This window comes from Erpetoichthys calabaricus, chromosome 6 (assembly GCF_900747795.2).
Source record: "Erpetoichthys calabaricus chromosome 6, fErpCal1.3, whole genome shotgun sequence".
In the NCBI taxonomy this organism is placed as follows: Eukaryota; Metazoa; Chordata; class Cladistia; order Polypteriformes; family Polypteridae; genus Erpetoichthys; species Erpetoichthys calabaricus.
The window spans coordinates 206,576,341-206,603,055 of NC_041399.2; the positions used below are offsets into that span (position 1 = coordinate 206,576,341).

Genomic DNA, 26,715 nt, shown 5'->3' on the forward strand with positions numbered 1-26,715 from the left:
TACAGTCCCTCCCTTTCAAAGATCCAAGAGGACAGTGGGAAAATGATCTCTCACTCAACATCTCAGAAAAGGAGTGGAAGGTAGCAATGCACAGAATTCACCTGAGCTCCATATGCGCAAAGCATACAATTATTCAACTCAAAATTTTATATCAAGCACATCTGTCTCCATTTAAAATTGTCCAAATTCTTTCCAAGGAAAGATCCAACCTGCGAATGTTACAATTGAGTTCCAACCTCATTGGGTCACATGTCTTGGGCCTGCACCAAATTAACGTCATTCTTGACCAAAAACTTTAAATGCCTTTCAGAGAGCTTTGGTGTCCCAATCCCTCCTAATCCACTAAGAGCTGTGTTTGGTGGACTTCCAGATGGGCTTAAGGTGGAGAAGGACAAACAAACTGTGATGGTCTTTACTTCACTATTGGCACGTAGACTTGTGTTGCTCAATTGGAAGAATCCTACCTCACCTCTTTTAAGTCAGTGGGTAACTGATGTTGTATTCTATTTGAAACTGGAAAAAATCAAATTCTCACTTAGAGGATTTGTACAAAACTTTTTCAAAACCTGGCAGGATCTGATAAATAATATTTTAGAATAAGCATTTCAATTGAGGAAGCGGATTCTCTCCCCTCTTTTTTATTCTATTTATTTTTATTCATTTATTAATTTATCCATTTACTTATTTTTACTAGTTTAAAGTTTTACTTTCCTGGCCTAGCTCTCTTTCTCATGGGTGAAGGTTGATTTGTTTCAAACCTAATTCTGTAAAACTTGACTTGCTTATATGGAATGTTATTTGATTTTAATAAAATCAATAAAATGCTAAAAAAAATCATCTTGCAGTGTCAGAATCAGAATATCTTTATGGTCATTGTAACAAATACAATGAAATTAGTGCAGTCCCTGTGGTGTCAAAATATAAATAAATATAATTACAAAAGGATAGGAAAGGATAAGAAGAAATAAGGTAGAACACAAACATTCAACGTAATCTGGTTAATTTGAGATTTAAAGTTAAGGTCAGAGCTCATGATTACACATACTTTTTTATTTCCACCTTGACTTTAAATGTAATTCACGTCCATGATGTTTTATACGGTGGACCACAAGGATCTATTTTGGTCCCGTTGTTTTTTCAATCTACGTGCTTCCACGACACCAGATTATATTGAAACACAAGGTGACCCACCACAGTTATGTAGATGACAAGCATCTTTATTTATTTACTACCCAACCCGCGGCGTAGCATACGCTGCATAATTATGTATTGATGGGCGAACACTTCCTGAAAGACACAGTTGTCCAAACAGGGTGGGTTTGAGGATACGACTGTAAGTGAATGCAAAGATGGAACTCTGGAGAGAGGGCAGGGAAGCGGGCCTGAGAGGTTTCAGGTCCTAACCGTTCACCAACGGGTCGGCACAACCGGTAACGATCCTTCCACAGATTCACCTACAGAACCCGTGTTAGGACATTTACATCCTCTAGATAGGCAAGTTCGATCGTCTGATGCCCATTCCGCCTCCGCCATTCTAGTCTGCCGATTTCTTAAGTCATCTCTTAGTCATTGTTCAGTACGCACTGCCTGCTCATGTGTCCGCCCACAACTCCTCACCTGAATTGCTTTCGTCTGTGTACAGTCCACATGCACTTGTGAGTCACGTTGACTGTTCATTTTCCATACACCACCTCAGTTGCATGCACCTGTGAGTCACGTTCAGGCCGAGTGAAATTTCCCGTGTTGAGTCCAATTAAGCCAAAGGCTCCACACCAGGTGGTGCCCTTCCTTCAACTCCTTTCGGTTTCAGCTTTGCAACCATACGCTACAGTTCACATGCACCTGTGAGCCACGTTCGGGCCAGGTGAGGTTTCCCATGTTGAGTCAAATTAAGCCACAGGCTCCACACCTGGTGGTGCCCTTCCATCAATTCCTTTCAGTTTCAGCTTTGCAACAATACTCCCCCAGGAACAAAAAGACTTTGGTTGCCCAGTTGCCTTCCCGGCAGGTCATGGGAATAACGCCGCCGGATCAGCAGTCGGCATCGTGTATGGTCGGAACTACAACGGTATGTGATCTTCTTCGAACCTCCAACTTTCATTCTTGAGTAATGAACACATTCTTGGCAAATGCGAAAGCATTTGCCATGGTCGGCTGTTTAGTGAATTGTTGGTGGGTGGGGCTCTGTGAGTTGGCGGGCATGGCTGTCTTGCGTGTGTCTTGCTTGCCATGGACTTAGTGATTTATATATATAGATAATACCTGATGACCCTGATGGGCTCACTCATCCAATGCCCTATGTGTTTTTACGAATGGATAAGTAGTTATTTCCTCACGCTAAATAAGGGAAAAACAGAAATCTTAGTGACAAAATTGTATATAATGAAGGTCATAGAAATAAGCTTGAATCTTTAACATTAAAAATCAAGGTTGATGTAAAAAATTTGGGTGTGATCATGGACTCTGAACTAAACTTTAAATGGCACATTAACCGGATTACCTGGGCTGCATTTTTCCATTTAAAGAACATTGCAAACATTAGACCTTCAATAACATTGGAAGATGCTGAGAAATTAACTGATGCTTTATTTTAAGTAGACTAGATACTGGAATGCACTCCTAACAGGACTACCTAAGAAAGATGTCAGTCAGTTGAAATTAGTTCAGAATGCAACAGCATTAAAACTTAAACAGAAAAAGAAAATTTGAGTACATTACATTGGTTACCAGTGTCCTTTTAGAATTGACTTTAAAATACTACTAATGATATATAAAGCTTTAAATAATCCTCATCCTTCCTATAGTCTGCAATGCCTTTCTCCCTAAATTCCAAATCATAATCTTAAATAGGGGCCTGCTTATTATTGCAAGAGTTAAACCTAACAGAGGTGGCCTTTTGCTGTTATTCACCAAAAATCTGGAATACTTTATCAATAGAGATATGACAGGTTACTACAATGGAACAGTAAAAAGAAAAATAAAACACTCCTAAAGCTTCACTTTTTTAGTTTGGCTTTTTTGAAGCTACATTTTAGTTGTACTCCCAAATCACCATACATGTACAGAATTATCATATTTTTCAAGGATTTACAAGCATTATTAATTTCTTTTTTTTTGTGGTTGTGTTTAGCACCATCACCACCTGGTTAAAGTCCTGCTGCCCATGAGACGCACTGCATTGAATCCTCTGGGATGAAGCTTGGAAACAATGAGGAACAACTTAAGTGCATTAGTGGTAGATAGTTAGCCCACTGGGGGCTGGGCAGCCCTTCGGCCTTAGAGCCACTGCAGATTTTATTTTGTCCAGCTTGTTTGAAGTTTTTTCTTATTTTTTCTGTACTACCAGCCATCTGGCTGAAAGAAATATCTGATTCCAAATATTAACTTTAAAAGATTTAATGAAAATTTATGGACGGAGTAGTGGCTCTGAGGCTAGGGATCTGCACTGGCAATCGGAGGGTTGCCAGTTTGAATCCCGCAAACGCCAAAAGTGACTCTACTTCATTGGGTCCTTGAGCAAGGCCCTTAATTGTGAATTTAACTTCTGAATTTCCCATTGGGATTAATAAAGTATCTATCTATCTATCTATCTATCTTAACCTGCAATTGTTCCATCCTGAGTATGATGTTGGTGGCAGAATTGGGATAGCAGCCACCATAAAAAAACCACACACCGGTTCCATTCCATCCGAACTAGTGTGGTGCTGAGATGTCACTCATTGCGTGGCTGGACCTAATCTGGGTTGATTTGTCATGTGGTGGGTGCTGTATCAGCGCCTACTCCTAACCTCCTCTAGTGAAGATTCAAAGTAAACAGTCCACACAAGAATATAGAAAAAAGGTTGTTACACACAACTGGAAAAAATATCTCTTCTCTAAACTTAGCTTTACTTGTCAAATGTCAGTTGTTTCTATACTTAAAGATGGTTTACTTTGCCTTCAGTATGCTCTAAACGTATGGCACTGCTCGTTCAATATAGAGCATGTTAACTTTCAAAATGTTAACTTTTTTAAAACTGTGTGCCCTCCATGACTTACACACAGCAAGGCAGTTCACTAACTGAGGTTAATCTATAGTCATAGAGGCTAGAAATAGTTAGAATATACCATTTCAATTCAACTTTTGGGGGTTGTATGAACCTCCCATAGACTATGCACTAATATATAGGCAAATATTTAATATAACTTAAATAACTAGCAAATAGCTCTTACACTTGCAATTATATGATATGTAAGCCAGTATTGATTGATTTTTTTTTTTTTGGTTATTTACTCATTATTATTCATATTTGTTTCTTTCTTATCTGCTTATTTCTCCACAGTGCAGAGAAACCATCCAGTGAGGGAAATTGATTCTGTCCCTTCCAGGTTCACTCTGCATAATAGCCTTAGCTTCCCGGAAGGAGGTGTCATTTTGGCAAGAGCAGCCCATGAGATGAGCAGACTGACCTTAACTTGTGGTTAATAAGCTGAATACCTTTTTGTTTCATTTTTAGCCCAGAACCTATAGGGCAAATATGCCAAAGAGTCTTTCTTTTGTTTGTACTGTTGAACAGTATACAGGATGACCCAGTTAGCAAACAAAATTTTTCCATTAGGGAATACAGAATAGTTAATGCTGTATGTACAGTACATGGTTTGGGAACTCTTGGAGAGAGCTGGTTACATTTCTTTTGCTTTTACAATTAGAGGACATTCAGCTAAAGTGACTTGCACAAGTTCACACGGTGCTAGAAGTGGGATCTGAACCCTCAGTCTCAGGGCTTGAAGTCCAAAGTCTTACCCACAAGTCACACTGCCTGCCTGAGAGAGGAAGTGCCAGCCAACACAGGTTGAGACACAATGCAGAGAGGCACAGGACCACTGCTGAGAGTACACGTTACCTGTTACCTGTCTCCAACAACATACAATAGCTGGTGCAGTATAGATTAGATTAGAGAAATGTTATTAATCCCGAAAGATAAAATTAAAATGTATTCATAACAACATCTTATTTAATAATATATAAAAAGTGCAGTGAGAAAACAATTGCAAAAGCCAAAAAACAATGAAGATGAACAAGCAAATGCACTGCAATAAATAAATAATTGTTTAAAGACAAAAAAATATATTAACCAAAAAACTTAACAAAAAATATTTTAAGGAAAAGCTAAATTCACAATGTGATTCATTGAGGGTAAGACAGTATAACAGAGTACAAAAACAGAATTTAAATTAAAGGAAAATTCACAGTCACCGTTGAAGTTGATTAAATTAGTAACTTAGTAGAAAAGAAAAAAGTAAAATTGAAAAAAAAATAACAAAATGTAATGGACCTACACAGCAACATATATAACAAAATAAAAGTAACATGCAAAATTAAATCAAACAGTCAATCAAACAGTATACAAGATGAGAGAATGCAATGGAATGCATTAATACATATGAAAGTGGCAATGTAGTTGTCACTTTTATTTTACTTAAAAGTTTTAACAAACAAAAGCTGCTATGAATAATAGCTTATGATACACTCACAAAACAGTATGGAGAAATTATATATATAAATAATTTTAAAAACTGAAATGAAAAAATGAAAACAAGGGCAAACCAAAAACAAAAAATGAACACGGATAGTTAAGAATGATGAGGTTAGTTCTTCATTTTTAGAATACTGTAAAAGTGTTTTTCACTACATTTGATGTATATATTTTTTAAGTAAGATATTGTTATCAGTATATTTGAATTAACTTTCAGGATTATATTTTCACATTATTTATTACGTGTTTATAATTTTATTTATTTTATTTTTTGACTTAATTTTTATTCAACTTGCGTGTTATTGATTGATTGATTGATTGATGCATTTATTTGTTTAACTTTCCTGCTTATCCAGTATTGTTGTTAGAACAGAATCTGGAAGTGGAGACAAAAATTCCTTCACTCACCTACTTTGGGACCAAATAGAAACCCCGATACCAAACCAATAACAATACCAACAATAATGGCATTCTTCTGTTCTCTTGCTTCATGCCTGGCACACTCTGCCTTTTCCTGGGCAGAAGACAGATTACGGTTTGCCTGGCTGAGGCTCTCTTTAGAAATTTCCAGCATCTCCTCCAAATGTTGCAAATTCTTGTGCATTGAAAACAACTTCTCCCTTTTCTCTTTTTTTTCTGTTTCAAGCCGTTTCTTTTCACAAATAAGGTTTACACATTTTTCATTCAATTTTTCCAGATGGCCCTTGGCAGACATTTCAGACTGAGACAGAGTTTTCTCAGCATCTAAAATGGATTTTCGTATTTTCCATGAATCATTTTCCATGTGGTTGCTGTCGACTGTCTGAAGATCTCTTGCAAGCTGTAGAATTTTGCAAATGCCATTTTTAAATGAATCAGTTATTTCAGCCACAAATCTTTGTTTGTAATCATCAGCTTGCTCCAAGACAACTATTGTTGTTTTCCTGCAAAAAAAAAAAAACATGTGGGAATTTATAAGTTAATACAGTTTATTGTTATAAATATTTATACGCATCAAATATGTTGCCTGGAAATAAAGTTCAAAGTTATTACTGGGGCTTATGCTAATTTCATACAATATTATGCATCTTTTATCACTTGATTGAAAGAATTTGCATTGGACTGAACTTTTTTTTAGCAACAAACACATCTGAGGAAAATTACAGGTCCTAGAAAATATAAATAATATAGAACCATTTAATATGAAACCGATTCCAGATTCAGTCATGGATTGTCTCATTGGAAAGAAATGTCACCTGCTGAATAGACAAGCAGCTTCGTCTGTAGCCAAATTCCACTCTACAGCATCAACTGCATGCCATGCCTTTCAGACCCAAGGGTCGAGTTTCCGCTTTTCCGTCACTCCTACTCATGATGACAATGAAGGAATCTGTGAGATTCAGCAACACGAGCATAAGACCAAGCCGAGTTCACTTTTGCGTTCTCAGGCAGACTTCACCATTAGCAGCCTCTTTAAGCTTCGCCACTCCTGTGCCAGCGGATCGTGGTGTTGTCTTTGTCATGCAGGTTCCTTAATTCCCTGCCATCTCACTGCAACACTTTTGAGATGTATGCCTGGGGCAAAAGTTCTTGCTGTTAGAAGAACATCCCAATCAGCCCTCAAAAGGGACAGAGAACAGGACATTTGAAATGACAGTATTGCACGCAGTTTTATTATCGTTAAAGAAAACTAAAATAAAACAAGTCGTTAACGAGAAAATAATAGTTTTGTTCGTTCAATTTAAAATAAGAATGAAAACATGTCTGACTAACTAGAACAAAATGAAAACGAGAAAATAAAATTTTCTTTTTTTTCTGTATAAACATATGAAAAGCGTGCAGTTGCCGGTAAATGTATTTCCGTAACATTCGTGCGCATGTGCAAGTTCAGTACCCCTAAGTGCAGGTGTCTGAATCTGTAGATTTCATTGGTAATTTCATCCATCAGTAAACGTTCTCTTTCACAACTGACAGCGAACACCAACTAATGACTTATTCTGTGGATTTCTTCTTGAACGGTCAGTCACAGGTGTCCTGCTAACGAATGACAGGGAGCTGTCACCAAACTGAAATGAAAAGGAACCTGAATTAAAGCGTGCCACATGTTACTATGGAAGGTAAATCTAAATAGTTTGAAAATTAGACTCATGAAGGATCTGTCAAGCTTGAATAGTCACCCTCACGCTTCAGATTCAGTGAGTATTTAGACATGAAAAAAATGTTATCTTTATGTGCTTCTGTTATACTGCATGATAACATTCTAATAATGCTCATTTTAGAGACCCTAAATATTATTGCATATGCATGCATCTTCAGACCTGCCTAATACAATTTATGGTTGTGAGAAGACTGACGTTTATATAAGCAGTACTGAGAATGCAAGGCAGGAAAATAACCCGGATGGGATGGACCTAAGCAGTAATAAACAAAGTTGGTGGCAGCGAACGCTGTTGTGAAACAGTGACCACCTGATTGTGCTTGGCAATTCCCGTTACAATAATGATAAAAAAAAAAAAAAAAATCACAAAACGAAAGAAAATGAATCGGAGATGCTGGCATCGAAAAAAAATTATCTTGAAATCAAATGACATACTGTACAAGACCACTGATGTCTCCAGTATAAGCATAATAACAATGTAGTGGGAATTTTAGACAAATAATAATGTATCTTCGGGGAAGTCTCTATGCAGAAACAATGACAGCCACATTATAAAGTTATGAAGATATATTTTCTATTCAATCAATTTCTATTACTGTTCGCTTTACTCTATAGCCAGTATACCGTTACGTTTCTGTTCTCCTTATCTGAGTGATGTCATCTCTACAATTATCTTTAGTTCCACCTGCTGTCCAATAAAGCTGGCATCTAATATTGCATCTGAAACTACCATCATCCGAGGGACCTACTGTAAATTTTAATCTAGTCCTGGGTGCTATTGGATCTTTTGCAGTATTCTTACCTGCTGCCAAACCATTTGAAGACTTTTTGTTAAGTCCGGAGCAGTCCAGAAGTGTCTATTGTGTGTTAGCTAAAATGTTATTGACAGCTACAGATAACAAAATCAAGGTTAGCTGAGAGGCTCATTTCTAAACTAAAAATGATACTGTAACAAGGTCGCCTGCAGTGTATTTTTCTTAAATGGATTTCCCTTAATGGGTGGCGCAGTGGGTAGCGCTGCTGCCTCGCAGTTGGGAGACCTGGGGACCTGGGTTCACTTCCCGGGTCCTCCCTGCGTGGAGTTTGCATGTTCTCCCCGTGTCTGCGTGGGTTTCCTCCAGGCGCTCAGGTTTCCGTCCAAAGGCATGCAGGTTAGGTGGACTGGCGATTCTAAATTGGCCCTAGTTTGTGTGTGTCCTGCTGTGGGTTGGCACCCTACCCGGGATTGGTTCGTGCCCTGTGTTGGCTGGGATTGGCTCCAGCAGACCCCCGTGACCCTATGTTCGGATTCAGCGGGTTGGATGATGAATGGATTTCCCTTATGCGGCTGCCTACTGTGAGTATTTTGTCCCCTTGGGGATGTGATGGAAAATGAGGCGCTATCGGTTTTTGCAGTCGCGTGTAACATAGTTGGTATGTGTGGACTTTTGGCAATAAACTCCGAGAACTCTACATACCACTCTTCTCTGCTCCATTTCTTTATTAACGACTAGCGTTTACACAAACACACACAAATCCAATACCATTAAAATACCTAGAACGAAAGTTTTGGCTGTTATGTTAATTTAAGTTCTTGTTCTCTCCTTTTCTATTTATTTCCTCTCCTTTGCGCTAAAGTGTACTCTACAGATTATGATTTCACGACTACGTTCAGACTTCTCCGAATAAACTTACCCCATTACTCTGACCGAGTTTAACCAGGCAGTTTTGGCTGAAAGGAATTGCATTTAGAGATGACCCGTCCATTTTACGGTACACTTCATCAGATCGGAGCAGTTTCGAAGATACCCAACCGGACTCTCGGCTTGTGCACTTATTGAGTGATCGCTTTCAATACAGATCATATCCGGACCCAAGACCCCTGAGCTGTGTGACAGTTGTTCAAACATCTGTGTTGCAATGTCTGAAAATTATTTGAATGTACAATATTAAACATTCCGAGTTGTAAGGTTAAAACAATGCATCCTCTTTAATAAAATCCCTTTCTGCGTCCAGGTGTCCGTGTGTGTCTTCTGGTGAAGTGCGCATGCGCGGAGCACGGTGCGATGCGCGAGATTACTGTCAGATAAAGTTAGTGGCGTTTTACGGAATTACAAACCAGTATTACTGCGAGAGGAAATTAAAGGTACACAATACAGCGACGCATATTACAGCCACATACAAGCCAGTATTACTGTCAGATGAGATTAAAGGCATATTCCCGACGCGCACGCCTGTATTACAGCCAGAGAAAATTAAAGGTATATTACGGACGTAAAAGCCAGCGGACGTACAAGACAGTATTACTGTCACAGAAAATTAAAGACACACAATACACGGCGGCAGCCCACGAAGAACGGTCAGCTCAGCAAGTAAACATCAACAAAAGAAAGGCTGAAAGAAAGAAAAATACGAACAACAAAAAGAATGAGGTCAAAGTCCCTTGCTATTTAATATAGACTGTTCCTGCTAATGTTTATGAACTACTTTTCTAGAGTCCGTTATTGTAACGGGCTAAATGACTAGTTTTATAATGTTTGCTTACCTAGTTTCAACGGAGCAACGTGGAGCAGGTGTCACTCCGACACGTACAAACCTGGAAGCCATACTTTGATTTCTTCTCTGAACGGTCCTGTGTTAAAACAGCAGTGTGTTTAAATCAGCCTCGCGTAGCCTTATATATCTGTTTCAAAAAGGGCTCATGTGGCTTTAAGGCGCTGAAGCCCCGTCACGTGAAAGCCGGCAGGGCGTGCAGTGCGCAAGTGACACTTCCAACGTGAAAGCTGGTACTGCTGGAGACCCCAAAGAAAGTTTTTCGTTTGTGCGTCTGCTGACCAAATGTAAGTTATGTACAAGTTCACAAGTAAAGGGTCAAACATTAGGGAGAACATTTGAACGAATAGTCTTGTTAATATTAATATTTTACATCACTTAGTGTTTATTAGAGTAGTAAATGCATTCAATGCCTTTTAGTAAAATAGAGAATGGTTATTACTGGCAGGTTCTGTATTAAAGGGAGTATAATGAGTAGTATATTGCATTTTAATATTTAAGAGATGTTATGTATTTATGCATCCATCCATTATCCATACCCCGGCCAGGGCGCCAGCCCACCACAGGGCACACACACCCAGCAGGGATAATTTAGGGTCGCCAATGCACCTAACCTGCATGTCTTTGGGAGGAAACCCACACAGACATGGGGAGAACATGCAATCTCCACTCAAGGAGGACCCGGGACGCGAATCCGGGTCTCCTAACTGTGAAGCAGCAGCGCTACCCACTGCGCCACCCGTTGATATTGATATGAATGTAAATCTGGTACGTTGTAGAATTTAGTTTGCAGTTGTAATAGCACAACAACTACATGTACTTTCAATTAGTATTGCAGAATAACCTTTATAATATATTCATAGGGCTGAATCGCAGTCTGATTATCCGGATGGTTACCAGGTAACGCTTGTGGTTTGGTCAGTCAGTTGGCAAACATCTGCCACTTCCTCTCAGTTGTGAGAAGCAGATCATAGTCCTACAGTACCTGCTAAAATTATACAGAGTACACGACACGGTATGCTCTTTGTGAACATCCGACCTTTACACCTGGTCGTGTACTCTTTTTATTATTTGGCAAGTAGTGTATCACATATCCATGATCTGCTTCTCGCAAATGAGACGACGTGGCGGATGTTAGCCGGACTATGGGGGGCAGAGCTCAAGGGACAGGGTGCACAGCTCAGAGGAGCGTGCACATGGGCGGAGCTATTTTCTTTGCAATAACATTAGGCCCAGGTAGGATATTTCAAATTTTATCTTTGTTGTGATATGCTGCCCATCAACGGCCAAAGATCTAGTGCTTTTTGCATCAAAAATCAGGGTTTAATTCTTGTGTTTGTGTGTTGCTTTTTGTGTTCTCAATACCAGTCACAGTACTTCATGTTTTCCACATTTCTATCATGTGTGCGGTAGATTAACCTGCAACACTAAAGTGTTTTTTTTTTTTTTTTTTTTAATAATTGATTGTGTGTATATGTATAATATATCCTTACGGCAGACTGACATCTTCACTGGAAACTGATGATACCCAGAAATGGATGAGGGAGGGTTCTGAAATGGAGGAGAGTGCTGAGCAGAAGTATGTGGACATCACTACATCTGAAAGAAAAAGGAGATGTAAAAGTCTAATTCCACAGATGATTAATCAAAAGTCAAGTTCAATATTCAAAATTACTTTTAAAATAAAAATCTTCTAACAAGGTGCACTCTAAAAAGAGAAAAAGGGCTCTTTTTTGATTTAAGGTAATTTTAGTAGTTGTAATGAACTATATTAATATGTTTGTTCACCTAACGTAATTTTTTGCTTTACTTCAAATTGAAAAACCTTGCTGTCGTTTAATGTAACTTCTTCTATTTAGTCTAAAGCAAAAAATCGCTTTGGAGACCTTGCCGGCTCCGACCCCTGTGATGTCACGTCCGGGCTCGCACCAATGGCAGACGACCTACATGAGCCCCACCCCTTTGACTTCACTTCCTGTCTCCCCCTTTAAAAGCCTCCACCTTTTCCCTATTCCCTCAGTTCTGTTTGGACTCGGTTTTGTGCACATCAGTGCTGTATTTTATTTAAAAAACAACTTTGCAGCCAGGAAACCAAATTATACGGGTGGCTGCCCCAAACCTTTATATGACTCTGCCTCGAGTTTGTGACTATATATATAGAAATTAAGTTGGGATTACAGTGAATACAATAATGGACAAAATTTTAATTTGAGTTCATCCATCCATTATCCAACCCGCTATATCCTAACTACAGGGTGACGGGGGTCTGCTGGAGCCAATCCCAGCCAACACAGGGCGCAAGGCAGGAAACAAACCCTGGGCAGGGCGCCAGCCCACCGCAGTTAATTTGAGTTTTTAAAGAAATTCGGTTTGAACTAAATACATTTTTTGCTTTTATTCAAGTTTTTGAAAAGGTTAAAACAAACTCAAATGAATTAAGTTTACTCAAATACTTTTTAAAATTTGAAAGAAATCAATTAAATTGCTTGTTACCTTGTGAAGTAATTTATTTAGGTTGATCCAACAAAACATTTTTTACAGTATGTGTTTGCACCATGTGCTGCTTTGTTCTTTCCAAAATTCCCTTTTTCTAAAGATTAACCTGCTGTTGAGCTGCCGGTTTATACACTGCTAGTGAGTTCCAATCTGTTTTATCATTTACAGAATGACAGATAAATAAAAGCAGGGATTCCAAACTTTTTAGGAATGATAAACCAGAACTGAGAATCACTTCCTTCTGCCTTCAATTGTGCATTCTTACTCAATATAAAAATTATCATTAACCATAAATAAAATTAAATTCATTTGACTAATCGAGTGTCAGATAGAATTTCTGGAGGGAAGCAGCGGATGTTGTGATCTGTTGCGTAGCTTGCATGCCATTATTGTTGCCATCTCCACATTTTTACAGTAAAAGGGACCTAAAATGCAGTCTGTAAATATTTATCAGCATTTGATCTACAATATATTTACCACGTCAACACAAATACTTTTCCTTTTTTTGCCTGACACACACGGGGCTCCATAAACCCCCAACCAAGATGGCTTGCAAAATAAAATGCGTGCAATTGCTTCTTACAGAAATAAAAATAATCCGTTTGAATGAATTTTGTAAATTGTTTGAACAGATTAATAATTCGTCTTGTCGTACATGACTGAGGGTGAGACCCAGCCGGGACGCCTGGAGGGACCGAGAGGTGGCATATTTGTCCTCTGGGCCATGAGGGGGCAACCTCCCTGGAGCAGAAGAGGGCCATGGAAGGGGAGCAGGGAGGCTCAAGTCCGTGGAGGCCCGTATCCACTGCCAGGGGGTGCCCAGAGCCTCATGGAGCCCGGGACTTATTTACTTCTGCCACACCCATGGAGGACGATCCTTCCAGGGTCACCCGGAGTGCTTCCGGGTGCTCTCCTGATGCTTCCACCACACTAGGACGTGACGTCAGGTAGAGCACCTGGAGCTCATCTGGGTGAGGATAAAAGGGGCCGTTTCCCTCCTATCAATGAGTTGGAGTCGGGAGCAGGAGGAGGACGAAGCTTCTGGAGAGAGAGGACAGGTGGCCCAGGGACGAGGAGTGAGAAGGCCCAGGAGAAGGGTGACTGGGGCTAGTGGCACTGTGTTGTTGTGCGGGACTGTGAGTTGTGTTGTGGAGAAGAAAATAAACAAGAATTTTATATAAAGATGTGGCCTCCAACTGGTGGTGTCCGGGCAAATATCACAGTCTGAACAGATGCTTTTAATCCTAATTTTTTGTTTTTAATGAGCAAATACAAATAAGTATTGTGAAGTATATGTGTCGGAAATCACTGTTCATTCGATATATAGGGTTTTCTTTTAAACAAAACGCAACTTCATGTGTGGCGGATGGCAGGGCCCCTTGCCTGGCCTGGCCCCTGTGATAGAAGGACATGGGGAGAGGGCAAATTCAGAACAACACCTTTCCCAGAACATGAGAGGGCAATCTCTGTGGCTCTCAGAAGGACCATGGGTTTGGAGCTTAGAACCTCAACCCTGCTGGGCCAATGGCCACTGCCAGGGGGCACCTGGACAGTTTCTGAGCCACACTCAGAAGTGCATCCAGAAGAAGATCTGGGTGCACCTGGAGCACTTTTAGGTCCCCTATTAAAGGGGCCACCTCACTCTATTCGAGGAGCCAGAGTCGGAAGGAGTTGGATGAAGCTTGCTGGGAGAAGAGTGAAGGTGGCAGAGAAAGATAAAGGAAGAAAGGACTGTATTGTGCTACTTGTGTACTGTACTGTGCTGTGTAGTTGGGAGCAAAGGGAAAAGGAATAAATGTGTGTGCTGGACTTGAACTTGTGTATGCCTGTCTGTTTCAGGTAGGGCAGCTGGTACGCCCCCTGGTGGTCCACACATGCAAACATTGAGAAGAGCAGGATTAACTGCAGCCTGACTTACATAACATTCATATCTCACTAATAAAAGGTAACACTTTAGTTTGGTACAGCAAAATGGATCTATTATTCATTTGCTTTTATGTAACATGAACTTAACAAAGGATTATTTTGGTCTTTATTACACTTGTAAAGCATCAATGAGGTAGCCATTCATCTCTGTGCAGTGTGGCATGTTAAGAGCTTGATAGATAGATAGATAGATAGATAGATAGATAGATAGATAGATAGATAGATAGATAGATAGATAGATAGATAGATAGATAGATAGATAGATAGATAGATAGATAGATAGATAGATAGAACTTTATTTGTCCCCAGGTGAAAATTGTGCTTTTTATAGAAGCTCTGATATGCTGGTAAAAAGACTTGTGAACATGAAGAATTCACAGGTGTTATACTAAAGTATGCAGTATCAGGAGTAGTGTGCCTCACTTAATCAGCTCAGACCATTATTTTAGTAGACCACATAACACAGATGAATAAATTGTCTATAAGATTTGGTTGTTTGGCGCCTTTTTTTATAAAAAAAATAAGATTGGATTCCTAGTATATGGCTTATCTTTCTGCTACAAAGAAGGTGCTCTTGTTACTTTTGCTGTTTAATGTGTTTCAATATTATTTAGCTACAATAGGAACCTTGGGTGTTACAGATTAAAAGTGTTGCCTTTCTCCTCTTCTACATCTTTGTCTCTCTATTATAAAAAGAAATCCTGTCCCCTGTCCTGATACTCTACGATACATGATTTTTCTCGGAAGATAATTTAAAGACCCGCGAGACGAAAGAGACCTGCCATGGTGCATCTCACGGGAACATAGAACGAGAGTCTTGCAAGACACACCCTACTTACAAGCAACATCAAAAAAAAAACAAATCAGTAGTGTAAAGGCAGTCATGCAGCACACACAGCTCCATGGCTCTCAGTGCATATTAAGTGTATAAGGTCAATACGTTAGAAATTAAATGAATAGGGTAGAAATGAAACGTTGACGATTAAACAAAGAAGAAAGAAAAGCCCTGAGAAAAGAGACTCAAATGCGTTGGACAGAGAAAAGAGCAAAAAAGAATAATCGAGGTGCAAATTCAGAAAATAAGGAAAGTAATTATCAGCCCGGAAAAAGAGGAATTGAAAAAAAAAGCACGTCCAATCCGGCTCTTAAATAAATGACAGTGAGTAAAATGACATAGTAGAACTTCATAAAGACGTTTACAAACGTTGGCGCTAAACACATGCAGAGCAGGTTAGAGATTATGAAACCAGGGAAATTAGAAAGGCTCAAAAAAAAATGTTCGCGCTATACACATGTAGAGAAAGTTAAAGGATATGAAAGTAGGAAAATTAGAAAATATAAAAAAGTAAAGATCGCAGTAGCGCAAACAAACAAACTGCCTCATTTAACTATGCACCAGTCTAACTTTGGTTTTGCACAGTAATTACTACACTATTGCACCTTAACACTTAATTCTACTTTATTCACATAATTTTACTTATGTATTATGTTCTACTATACTGTTATCTTTCTATCTATGACTTTTTGTTAATCTAATTGATATTCTTCTAACTTTGCACAATATTTGATAAGCGGATCAGGATGCAGTTCACTGCGTGTTGTCCTGTATAACTATGCATGTGACAAATAAAGAATCTTGAGAATTTCAAAAACGGAGTTTACCGCACATGCATTTATTGGTTACTTTGTTAATATATATATTTATCTGTCTGCTTATTTAAAAACATAAATTTACCCCAGGAGTCAAAAACGTTCTGTCTAGCCCTTGTACAAAAACCTAGACAAAAGCTGGGGTATCACCTTGGTAACCCCATGTACTTTTGGAACTGTGAGAGGAAAATAGCACGACTTTGCAGACAGGAGTCCAATGCAGAACTCTACTTACTTTGTTACTTTGTAAAAAAAAATTATTAAATGCTGATGATGTAGATCGTTTTGTCTGTGCTGAAATTCCAAACAGAGAAACCTATCCTGACCTCATTAAAAAGATTCAGCATATTGGGACTCGCAAGATTACAAATATTGTTTTTACAGAAGTTCTGAAATAAAAGTGAAACAAATGAAATAGCAACAATTCAAAGTACTAGGGTGTTGTACCGTGTTAGCCGTTATGAATGTAGAGAAAAGCCAAGCAAAATGACACCTTTTATTGGCTAACTAAAAAGATTACAATATGCAAGCTTTCAAGGCAACTCAGGCCCCTTCTTCAGGCAAGATGGAAGAAGGGGCCTGAGTTGCCTTGAAAGCTTGCATATTGTAATCTTTTTAGTTAGCCAATAAAAGGTGTCATTTTGCTTGGCTTTTCTCTACAACAATTCAAAGAAAAAAACAATCTTAAAAGTGTGTATCCGGAAAACCAAATACGGGGGTTGGCGAGTGAAGCGAGTTAATAGTAAAAATAATCATTCATTGTCCAACCTACTTAGTAGTGAACAGAATCACAGGAGAGCCCATCCATTGAAGGGCAAAGACAAACACACACACTAGGATCAATTTAGGGTTGCCAATTCACCTAACCTACATATCGTTCAAAGGAAACTGGAAGACACCTACGCAGACATGGGGAGAACATGCAAATTCCCAGGAGGGTCGACACAACCCCTGGTCTGCTTACTGCGGGGCATCAGAACTACCATTGTGCCACAATCTCACCCAAAACTAATAACCTCTTCAACAAAGTTCCTTGCATCAAGGTAGGCCAACTCATCTTTAAATTCTCTTGAAAGCACCCTCATTAGAGTTGAGTCTTTTCACCACGAGTAAGCAGCAAGTATTTTGAAGCAAATATAGTTTCCCATTGATTTCTGCCAAAGTATTTTTTAGTCATGTTGATGTAGCTTTCCAGGACATTTTGTCTGAAATATTATTGATAAATGAAGTGGATATGGTACCTCAGCTTGAAAATGTTGACTTTATGTTAAACACTGCTACCCAGATAACTGGGATGAAAGCATGCAGCCATTTGTACCTAGTAGCTTTCACACAAGTGGCATAATGACCTTCACTTCAAAGTGTCCTGTTATGCAGAAATGATCTGATTTACTGGAGAATATTATACTGTTGTGCAATGTATGTGTAAAGATGGGGCCCTGGAGATCAGCTCACTTGGTGTTCTTCTCAAACTGAATACACTGACTTGCCCAGGTGCTCTGGTGTCCGGCTGACACTGTGTTAACTGAAGAACCTAATGGGCCCTTTTTTGCAGTTCACATTGTATGAACTGAGAGGCCCAATAACCCTAGTGCTCAGCTTGACTGAACTGAGGCTTTCCAAGGCCCTCAGCAGTCCAAAGCTTCTGGGCACTGGCCCATTGGATAATCCAGCCTTGGCTACTTGTCACCAGTCAATGCACATTTCTAGCATTTGGTATGCAGTCCCTACTTTCTTTATTATTTCTCTCTACGTCCATGTTCTGCTCTATGTCTATCTGACCCTGAAATAGATAGATAGATAGATAGATAGATAGATAGATAGATAGATAGATAGATAGATAGATAGATAGATAGATAGATAGATAGATAGATAGATAGATAGATAGATAGATAGATAGATAGATAGATAGATAGATAGATAGATAGATAGATACTTTATTAATCCCAATGGGAAATTCACAATAACAAAATAACCCTGCTTTCCAAATTCTTCTTCATCTCCCAAACCCCCCATGTCTTTTGACTCTTGCTACATACTAATATTTTAGCAGGCCTTAAACAAATGTCCTCATGTGATCAGAATGTAAATAATTGACCTCCAAATCACAGACAAGCTGTTATATTTTAATTTTGTTACTTATTCTACCAACTGCTATTGTGAGTTGTGCACCTGCTAGTTTTTGGCATTAAATGCATTCCCAAAAATACAAATGCGTAATTCATAGTCACTTGGAACACACTGTTGAAATCTAAGAAAACAATATTACTAAATGCATTTATTTTGACCTTCAAAATCTCATAAACAACAGAGCAAAAACTGAAAATGTTTTAGAAGAAAATTCCCGAGCTGGGGCACATTGCTGTTTAAACTAAAGCTGAAGTAACAGACTGCATTAGGACAAGTGAACTGGTAAGTACAGGATATATATTATCTTACGTATTTTGTTGCTTGTTTTTTAAAAAATATTTCAACCCCAATTTGCGGTCCCTACTTTCTTTATTTCTTTCAATGTCCCAAAACTCTTGATGTCTGCCTGTCACTGATTTAACCCTGCTATTCCATTACTTCTTTATCCCACACTCCCACATCCCCATGTCTTTTTACTCCTGCTACAAGCTGTTACATTTTCATTTTATTACATGTTCTACCATCTATGCAGTTGTGTGTTGTGTATCTGCTAGTTTTTTTAGCATTTAATTCATTCCTAAAAAATACCGATGCATAATTCATAGTCGCAAGGATTTCATGGTTGAAATCTGAAAACACTATATTAATACATTTGTTTTTACTTTAAATCTCTCATAAACATTAAAGGAAAAACTGCAGTTGCTAAAAATAAGTAAAGCTTGAGGATGAATGTCAAGATGAAAGTGAAAGTGAAAGTTCTCTCTTCACATAAACATGCTACTGATTCTACTGACATTTAAAGCAGCATCCTCTTTTCTATTTCAAGTGAATAACTAAAGTAAGTGTTATTTTAGATGAACATGTGAGCTGAGAGGGCGGCACGGTGGCGCAGTGGGTAGCGCTGCTGCCTCGCAGTTGGGAGACCTGGGGACCTGGGTTTGCTTCCCGGGTCCTCCCTGCGTGGAGTTTGCATGTTCTCCCCGTGTCTGCGTCGGTTTCCTTCGGGCACTCCGGTTTCCTCCCACAGTCCAAAGACATGTAGGTTAGGTGGATTGGCGATTCTAAATTGGCCCTAGTGTGTGCTTGGTGTTTGTGTGTGTCCTGCCCGGGATTGGTTCCTGCCTTGTGCCCTGTGTTGGCTGGGATTGGCTCCAGCAGACCCCCCGTGACCCTGTGTTAGGATATAGCGAGTTGGATAATGGATGGATGGATGAATGTGAGCTGAGAATATATATACATATATATTATTATTATTATTATATTTCTTTGTGTTTCACATATATTTAGGAATTCTTCACATAAAATAAGTAGCATCTACTGTGGGTGTTTTGTGGACGTTTTTAAAATAGTTTGTAAAATAATATCAGTTTCTTTCTCACCTAAATATTGTGAGCACCGTGACTGAACTTTGAATTTCAGCATTTACACAAGACAATATTTTGGGCTGGTTAAGCTTGAACTTTATCCACTTCGATTCAGTCTAGTTTCTGCCTGCTTTTCAAGCCTGTGCATTTCTAAATTGATTTTTTTCCACTCTTTTTGATTTATCATCAGGTGGTTTTTGTATGACTGCCTTTCAAATTTCTAGACAGACTAGCCATCTACTACAAGCCTATACATATTCCAACCATTTGATTTAAAGTTTTGTGGCAGTCTCTTCCTTAATATTTCTGTCTAAAAGCATGTACAGTTCCACCGCTTGATGTTTGTCTGTCTCCGAAACACTCCTGATTATCTTTAACTTAAGTGTGTTCATCTCTTCCTTTCCTTTTTGTTTCGTCCCTTTAAATAATAATATTTATTGAATCCTTAAGCAAATGTCCTCAGTTGATCAGAATATAAGTGTATGACCCCCAAATCATAGACAAACTGTTACACTTTCATTTTATTTCTTTTTCTGGCATCAATGCAGTTTTAGGTTGGGTATCTAAAAAGTACCTAACGTTCCTAAAAGTGCAAGTGCATACCAGTAATTCTTAGTCAGTAGAATCACACTTTGGAAATATGAAACATGAGCATGGAATGGAAGATGAAAGTGAAAGTCCTTCCTTCTTGTAAATGATATTTTAAACCAGGGCACACTTCCTACAGTATATACAGTACATCCGGAAAGTATTCACAGCACATCACTTTTTCCACATTTTCTTATGTTACAGCCTTATTCCAAAATGGATTAAATTCATTTTTTTCCTCAGAATTCTACACACAACACCCCATAATGACAACGTGAAAAAAGTTTACTTGAGGTTTTTGCAAATTTATAAATTTTTTGAAATTTTTTTCACTTCAACTTTGTTGGTACCAAGATTGTATTAAATTTGATGTGATTTGTTTTGAATTCAACATTTACACAAGGTAATATTTTTTTGCTCTTTTAGCTTGAACTTTGTCTTCACTTCCCTTCAGCTCAGTTTCTTTCTACTTTTCCTGCTAGTCCAGATGATGCTTTTCTAAAATGATTTCTTAAACTACTTCTAATCTGAAGCAGCATCATTAGTCGTGTGCATGGCTGACCTTGCAAGTTTTGCATATTTGTGTTTGGTTTATAATTTCGATCCCTCCATTCTCTATTACTCCAGTCTAAAACCATGTTCTGCAGTGAAAACAAAAAGCATGAAAACATTTTCAAATGATGCACATCACTTCTTGCTTCAGTCTGATTCTTCCATCTTCTGTGAACAGACTTGACCCCGACTTCGATCCAACCAGCACAGACTTCTATGGTCGCCGGCACCTCAGGTGGAAGATGTCATTGTAGGAACGCCATAGTGTGGACTGAACACAGCTGCCTTCATTGTGATCAACCGAGACATCTGGTTTGAGAGTGCCACCTCCCACCTGCGCAAACAAAGGCCATCGGTCTGGCCCAGGTATGCGGCTCACAAGTTTCCCCCAATATGTTAAAGGGGGACAATTTTGTGGTCTCTATTACGTTGGCTGGACAGGAATTCTCAGCACTGTTGGACTTTGATAGTGACCTCTACATAGTCTGCTGTGACTTGCTCCAGCAGACCCCTTATAAGACCACAGACCAAGTGAACATCAGCTGCATCCATGGGGACATTAAAATATACGAGACTATATTACTTCCTCTGAAATTTAAAGGGAAAAACTTGAAGGTGGATTGCCATATCAGACACCTCACCTGGCCATTCTTAATAGGAAAAAGGAATGCCCTCTTCCCACGAGTGTTGGCCTCCTGCAGAGTGTCTCTCTCTGTAGTGGATAGAGAGGTGGGGGATGAATCCTCAAATGAGGACCCGGGACAGCTGGCAGACTTTACCATGCCGTCACCCGCACCAGCAACCTTCCCAGGCCGTACACCCAATACGGACTGTGGCAGTCAGCTGGGGGTTGTGCCCAGGTGGGAAGCCTGAAAGGAAGCCTCCCCCGGACCACAAGATGGAAGCCGCCCTGGTTTGTATGGGGGCCACGGGAACTGAGCATGGAAGCTCAACCCTTTAGGGGCCCGTGGCCACCACCAGGGGGGCGCCCAGAGGATTGAGGAGCCCTGGCCATCAGCATATCCACCACACCTGGAGGTGCTGCTGGAAGGATTACCAGGGACACCCGGAGTGCTTCCAAGTGCTCATGCGGCACTTCCGCCACACCTGGAAGTGCCGCAGGAAGATCGTCAGAGGGCACCTGGAGCATGTCCAGGTGGATATAAAAGAGGCCGCCTTCCTTCAGTCATTAGTCATTGGAGGAAGAGGACAAAGCTCGGGAGAGAGGAAGAGAGGCGGTGAAGAAAGGAAGGTTCATTGGAAGGCCCAGATTTTAAGGGTCAGAATAGCCCTACTGACCCCTGTTCACCGTTGAAGTACCTACAATGGGCACATGAACATCAAAACTGGACCATGAAGCAACAGAACAAGGTAGCCTGATCAGATTAATCATGCTTCCTTTTTAGATCAAGGGGATGGTCAGATGTGTGTATGTCATTTACCTGGGGAAGAGATGGCAGTGGAATGCACTATGGAAAGAAGGCAAGCCAGCAGAGGCATGTGATGCTTTCAGCAATGTTCTGCTGGGAAACATTGGGTCCTGGCATTTGCATGGATGTTACTTTGACACATACTACTTACCTAAAGATTGTTGCAGACCATGTACACCCCTACATGGCAACGGTATTCTGTGATGGCAGTGGCCTCTTTCAGCAGAATAATGTGTCCTGATGCGCTGCCCCGGGCAGGGCACCAGCCCACCGCATGCACTTAATCTACCCACTTAATTTCCCCTCATTTTCTGATAAAGTTTTTAGCTAATTGCTGTCTCAGTTTTTCTTAAATTGGTTTTTAAGATAGCTTTATTTTGAAGTAATATGGTCAGACATGTGCATGGTTGATTTAAACAACAGGACTATACAGTAAATGAAAATGAAATGTGTCTTCAAGTATATTTATTTGAAAGCTTCTTGTTCTGTAATAATTCAGACATTACAAACTGTCACCAGAGTGCAGCCGAGAACATTCTGTATTGTGTCTTTGTTCTTTTCTACTGGGCACCTTCTAATTTGACTTTTATTTTAAAAATGCAAACTGCAGAGTCTCTGTCACTGTTACTTCTTTTTTCTATAAAATTAAACAAGTATTTTTTTACATGTGTGCATTTCTGATAAATACATTTACACTAAATTTTTACAACTTGAAATATAAGAATGGGAATAATGAATAAGAAAATGTCCCAGAGTCCCTAACGTTATAAAAATATAATTCCAGAAGTTCTGTGTTAAAAGTCAATAATATAGGTATTTTAAAATTAAAGTTACTTCTTCAAATAAATGAATTAATCAACTTGCAGTATCAATGAGAGCCATTCCTCATTTTTAATTTAGAAAACTGACTGGCAGAAAAAGTTCAGTGTAATACACTTAACAGTGGGAATCGACTGAGAGAAGACCTGGGGCCTCATGTATAACGCCGTGCGTAGAACTCACACTATAACATGGCGTAAGCACAAAAGCAGGATTGTGCGTACGCACAGAAAAATCCAGATGCAGGAATCTGTGCGCACGCAAACTTTCACGTTCTTCCACTACATAAATCCCGATCAGCGTGAAAAGTAACTCACGTGCACGCGCCTTCTGTCCCGCCCCAACTCCTCCCAGAATTACGCCTCTTTGAATATGCAAATCAATATAAACAGCCTTCTGTGAAAAGACAATGGGAAAAGCACGGGGGAAAATATAAGATTTTCAGCGAATACCAAGTGGAGGCAAAGGAAAAACGTACTCTTTGTTGGTTTAAACAGTGGTATAATCAACAAAAGAAAGTTGATCGAGTGCCAGAGTGTCTGAGAAACTCGAAAGATCAAGTTCACAAAGTCGCACAGTGCAGAAATAAAAAAGAAGTTACATATCAAAGTCGCCGTGAAAAGGCGAGTCGTAGCCCACCGTCTGAGTGTCATGTGAAAGCTTATTAGGGTACAGACAAAAAAATAGGCACACAGTGGGAAAAAAAGCACAAAATGTCAACTTTAATCTCGAAATTTCCACTTTAATCACGTAGTTTATTTTGCCATTAAAGTAGAACATCATAAACTTCATCTTAAAATCGTTTATTTTACTAGTTTCTCAAGTAGCACATTAAATGCTTAAGTTCTGTGTTTGATCTTCTATGTGCTCTATGTGTGTGAATCACTACGTGCTTCCGTTCTTTCTCTTTCTCCAACAGAACACAGAATCCATTACATTCGAGATATTACAGCTCTCTGAATAATTAAAATACTGAGATGTATACATGATATCATTTTCATGATGATAGGAATGAAAGCATGTTATTAAACATGGGAACACGGTGGCGCAGTGATTGTTCATATCTCACGCAAGAGGCTTGCTGCGCCATGTGCGACCTTCGATGAAATAATTTATTACAGAAGTACTGTCTCTTTCAAACGTATTAACCTCCAATTCCTGTCCTTACTTTTCTTTCTCCAAAAACCCAATCGCCACACAATCAGCTCTGTAATAGACGTTAAGCCATTTGTAAGCTTAGAACGCCGATTCTCCCAACTTTTAAGGAACATTGAAATATCTTCATAGTACATGTTTAATTATTCTATCCGTCTATCCTTACAGTGTCGGGTCAGCACCAGCAAGAATACAACGCAATGCAGGAACAATCCCTGAACTAGCTAGCGCTGCGGCACCGTGTCTTCACATGTTTACTTATTAACAATACAGATTATTTAAATGAAGTTAAAGTTTTATCTGTATACTATAAGCAACATATTTTGCTGCATTTCATCTTAAAAATGATATTGTCATCATACGCGCTTTATAAAGTAGCGCAGGTTGTGCAATATTATAACTGTAGTGTAAGTTTACAGTGAGGTGATTGTACTTATAAGTACAAACAGTTCTACAAGGAGCACTTGATGGACTAATTGAATGCGTTTATAGTTCTTGGGATGAAACTGTTTCTGAAACGCGATGTCCGTACAGGAAAGGCTTTGACGCTTTTTGCCGTGGTTGAGGTAGTGTGTAGCCTACTTGAAACTGTATACTGATAATTCTCTTTCCGATCAGCTGCTGCTGTGATTCACACTCAGATACAGTGATATAAATACTCCGAGTGGTGCAATGAGAGTAATATGGAAAAAGATGATCCGCAGTGGCAACCCTTAACGGGAGCAGCAAAAAGAAGAACAAGATGCAGTGAGCGTAACAACACTAAAACAGTTATGGTATTTGGAATACTATGGCTATTCCCTGGACCATTATATTGCTACAGGTTAATTACAATCAGATGCATTACACTAATAAACAATATGCAGTTAGTTTCAGTGTATTTATAAAGCCGCGTCAGGAATGTGGAGCTAAGAAAGAAAGGATGAGCACACAGGAACAGTAGCACTGCTTTGACGCTGGGTGCCGCCAGTCTGCAAAACCGAGTGGAGAAATTGCGTACGCCAAGGTATGAGTTACCGTGGAAATGTGCGTGGCTTTACGCCAAGTTTAGGTTTTATACATCGCGATTTGAGCGTGGAAACGTTCGTACGCAACATTTCTGTGCGTACGCACCGTTTATACATGAGGCCCCTGGTAACTCCCAGAAACAGCTTGTAGGGAAATAATATGGAAGAAATTTTGGGGAGAGCAATTTAGAGAGAGAGAGACCCCATCCAAGTAGGTTGGGTTTGCAATGGGTGTCAAAAAATGGGTAAATGCATCACACCGAACCGAACACAAATCATCTTCTTCACGAAGCTAGATAGCCAATCTATCGTTGCACCACAAAAATGCAACACAACAGTACAAACTACTTTTTTCTTGCACAGCACTCCTCACCAAGTGCAGGTGCAGACCGCAATGACAACTGCCAAGGCAAAATGCAAGAATAGATTCTACCAGTCACTAAATGCAGAACTACCACACATAAGGAAACACATTTGTTCACATACATAAAAAGCAAAGTAGAACCTAATGAATACAAATTAAAAATAAATGGTCTGAGTAATTGGATAATATTGCATTGTTGTACTGATTTATTAGCATATTTTGCAGCATACCAACCAGATGCCCAGCTGTCTTTGCTGAAAGGGCCAGTGAATATGGCATTAAGCCAAAATGTTCATGCAGATGGGCCAAGGATCCTAGGGTCCATGGTATTCAACTTGCATGAACTGAAGCTTTCCGAATCCTCCAGCATTCATAGGGCTATAGAAACTGGCACTGTGGATATTCCTGCCTTGAACACCTACCACAGGTCTGTGTATGTTTCATGTATTTGGTTTACTATTTCTGGTCCATATTTTATTATTTCTATCTATATTCATTTTCTGCTCCTAAAACTCATAATTTTTGTTTCTCACTGAAACATTTCTACACTTGTTCATCATACACACACACACACACACACACACAAACCCTATGTCTTTCTATTCCTTCTACATACTAATATTTTAGCAATCCTTAAACAAATGTTCTTACGTGATCAGAATTTAAGTGAACGACATGACCTTGTGTTGGAATATAGCGGATTGGACAATGACTGACTGACTGACTGACTGACTGACTGACTGACTGACTTCCAAGTCAAAGATAAACTGTTCCACTTTCATGTTCTAAATCACTCTGGTATCAGCTGTGGGTTGTGTAACTGCTTTTTTTTTGCATTAAATGCATTCCCAAAAATACAAATGCATAATTCTTAATCACTTGGATCACACTGTTGAAATCTGATGAAACGATATTGAATAATACATTTATTTTTACTTTTAAAATCACATAAACAATAGAGCAAAAACTAAAAGTGCTTTATAAGACACTTCCTGAGTTGAAAACTGCAACCAAAAAAGCAAATGAAACATGAGCATTGAAGGGAAGAC

The 26,715-nt window shown here is 39.3% G+C and overlaps 3 protein-coding genes across 8 annotated transcripts in view; 2 read left to right on the top strand and 1 right to left on the bottom strand.

The window, feature by feature from the left end:
• LOC114653995 (uncharacterized) overlaps positions 1 to 10,263 on the bottom strand; it is a 77,913-nt gene extending 67,650 nt beyond the window's left edge. The window contains exon 1 of the mRNA XM_051929007.1: positions 10,178 to 10,263. Coding sequence (XP_051784967.1) covers positions 10,178 to 10,239 — 62 coding nt within the window. The 5' untranslated portion in view covers positions 10,240 to 10,263. The remainder of the gene's footprint in view (positions 1 to 10,177) is intronic.
• Positions 1 to 26,715, top strand: part of LOC114653822 (aerolysin-like protein) — a 989,661-nt gene that overhangs the window by 275,124 nt on the left and 687,822 nt on the right. The window lies entirely within an intron of this gene.
• The window catches only part of LOC114653829 (uncharacterized), a 192,674-nt gene that overhangs the window by 108,549 nt on the left and 57,410 nt on the right, over positions 1 to 26,715 (top strand). The gene's annotated exons all lie outside the window — the stretch shown is intronic.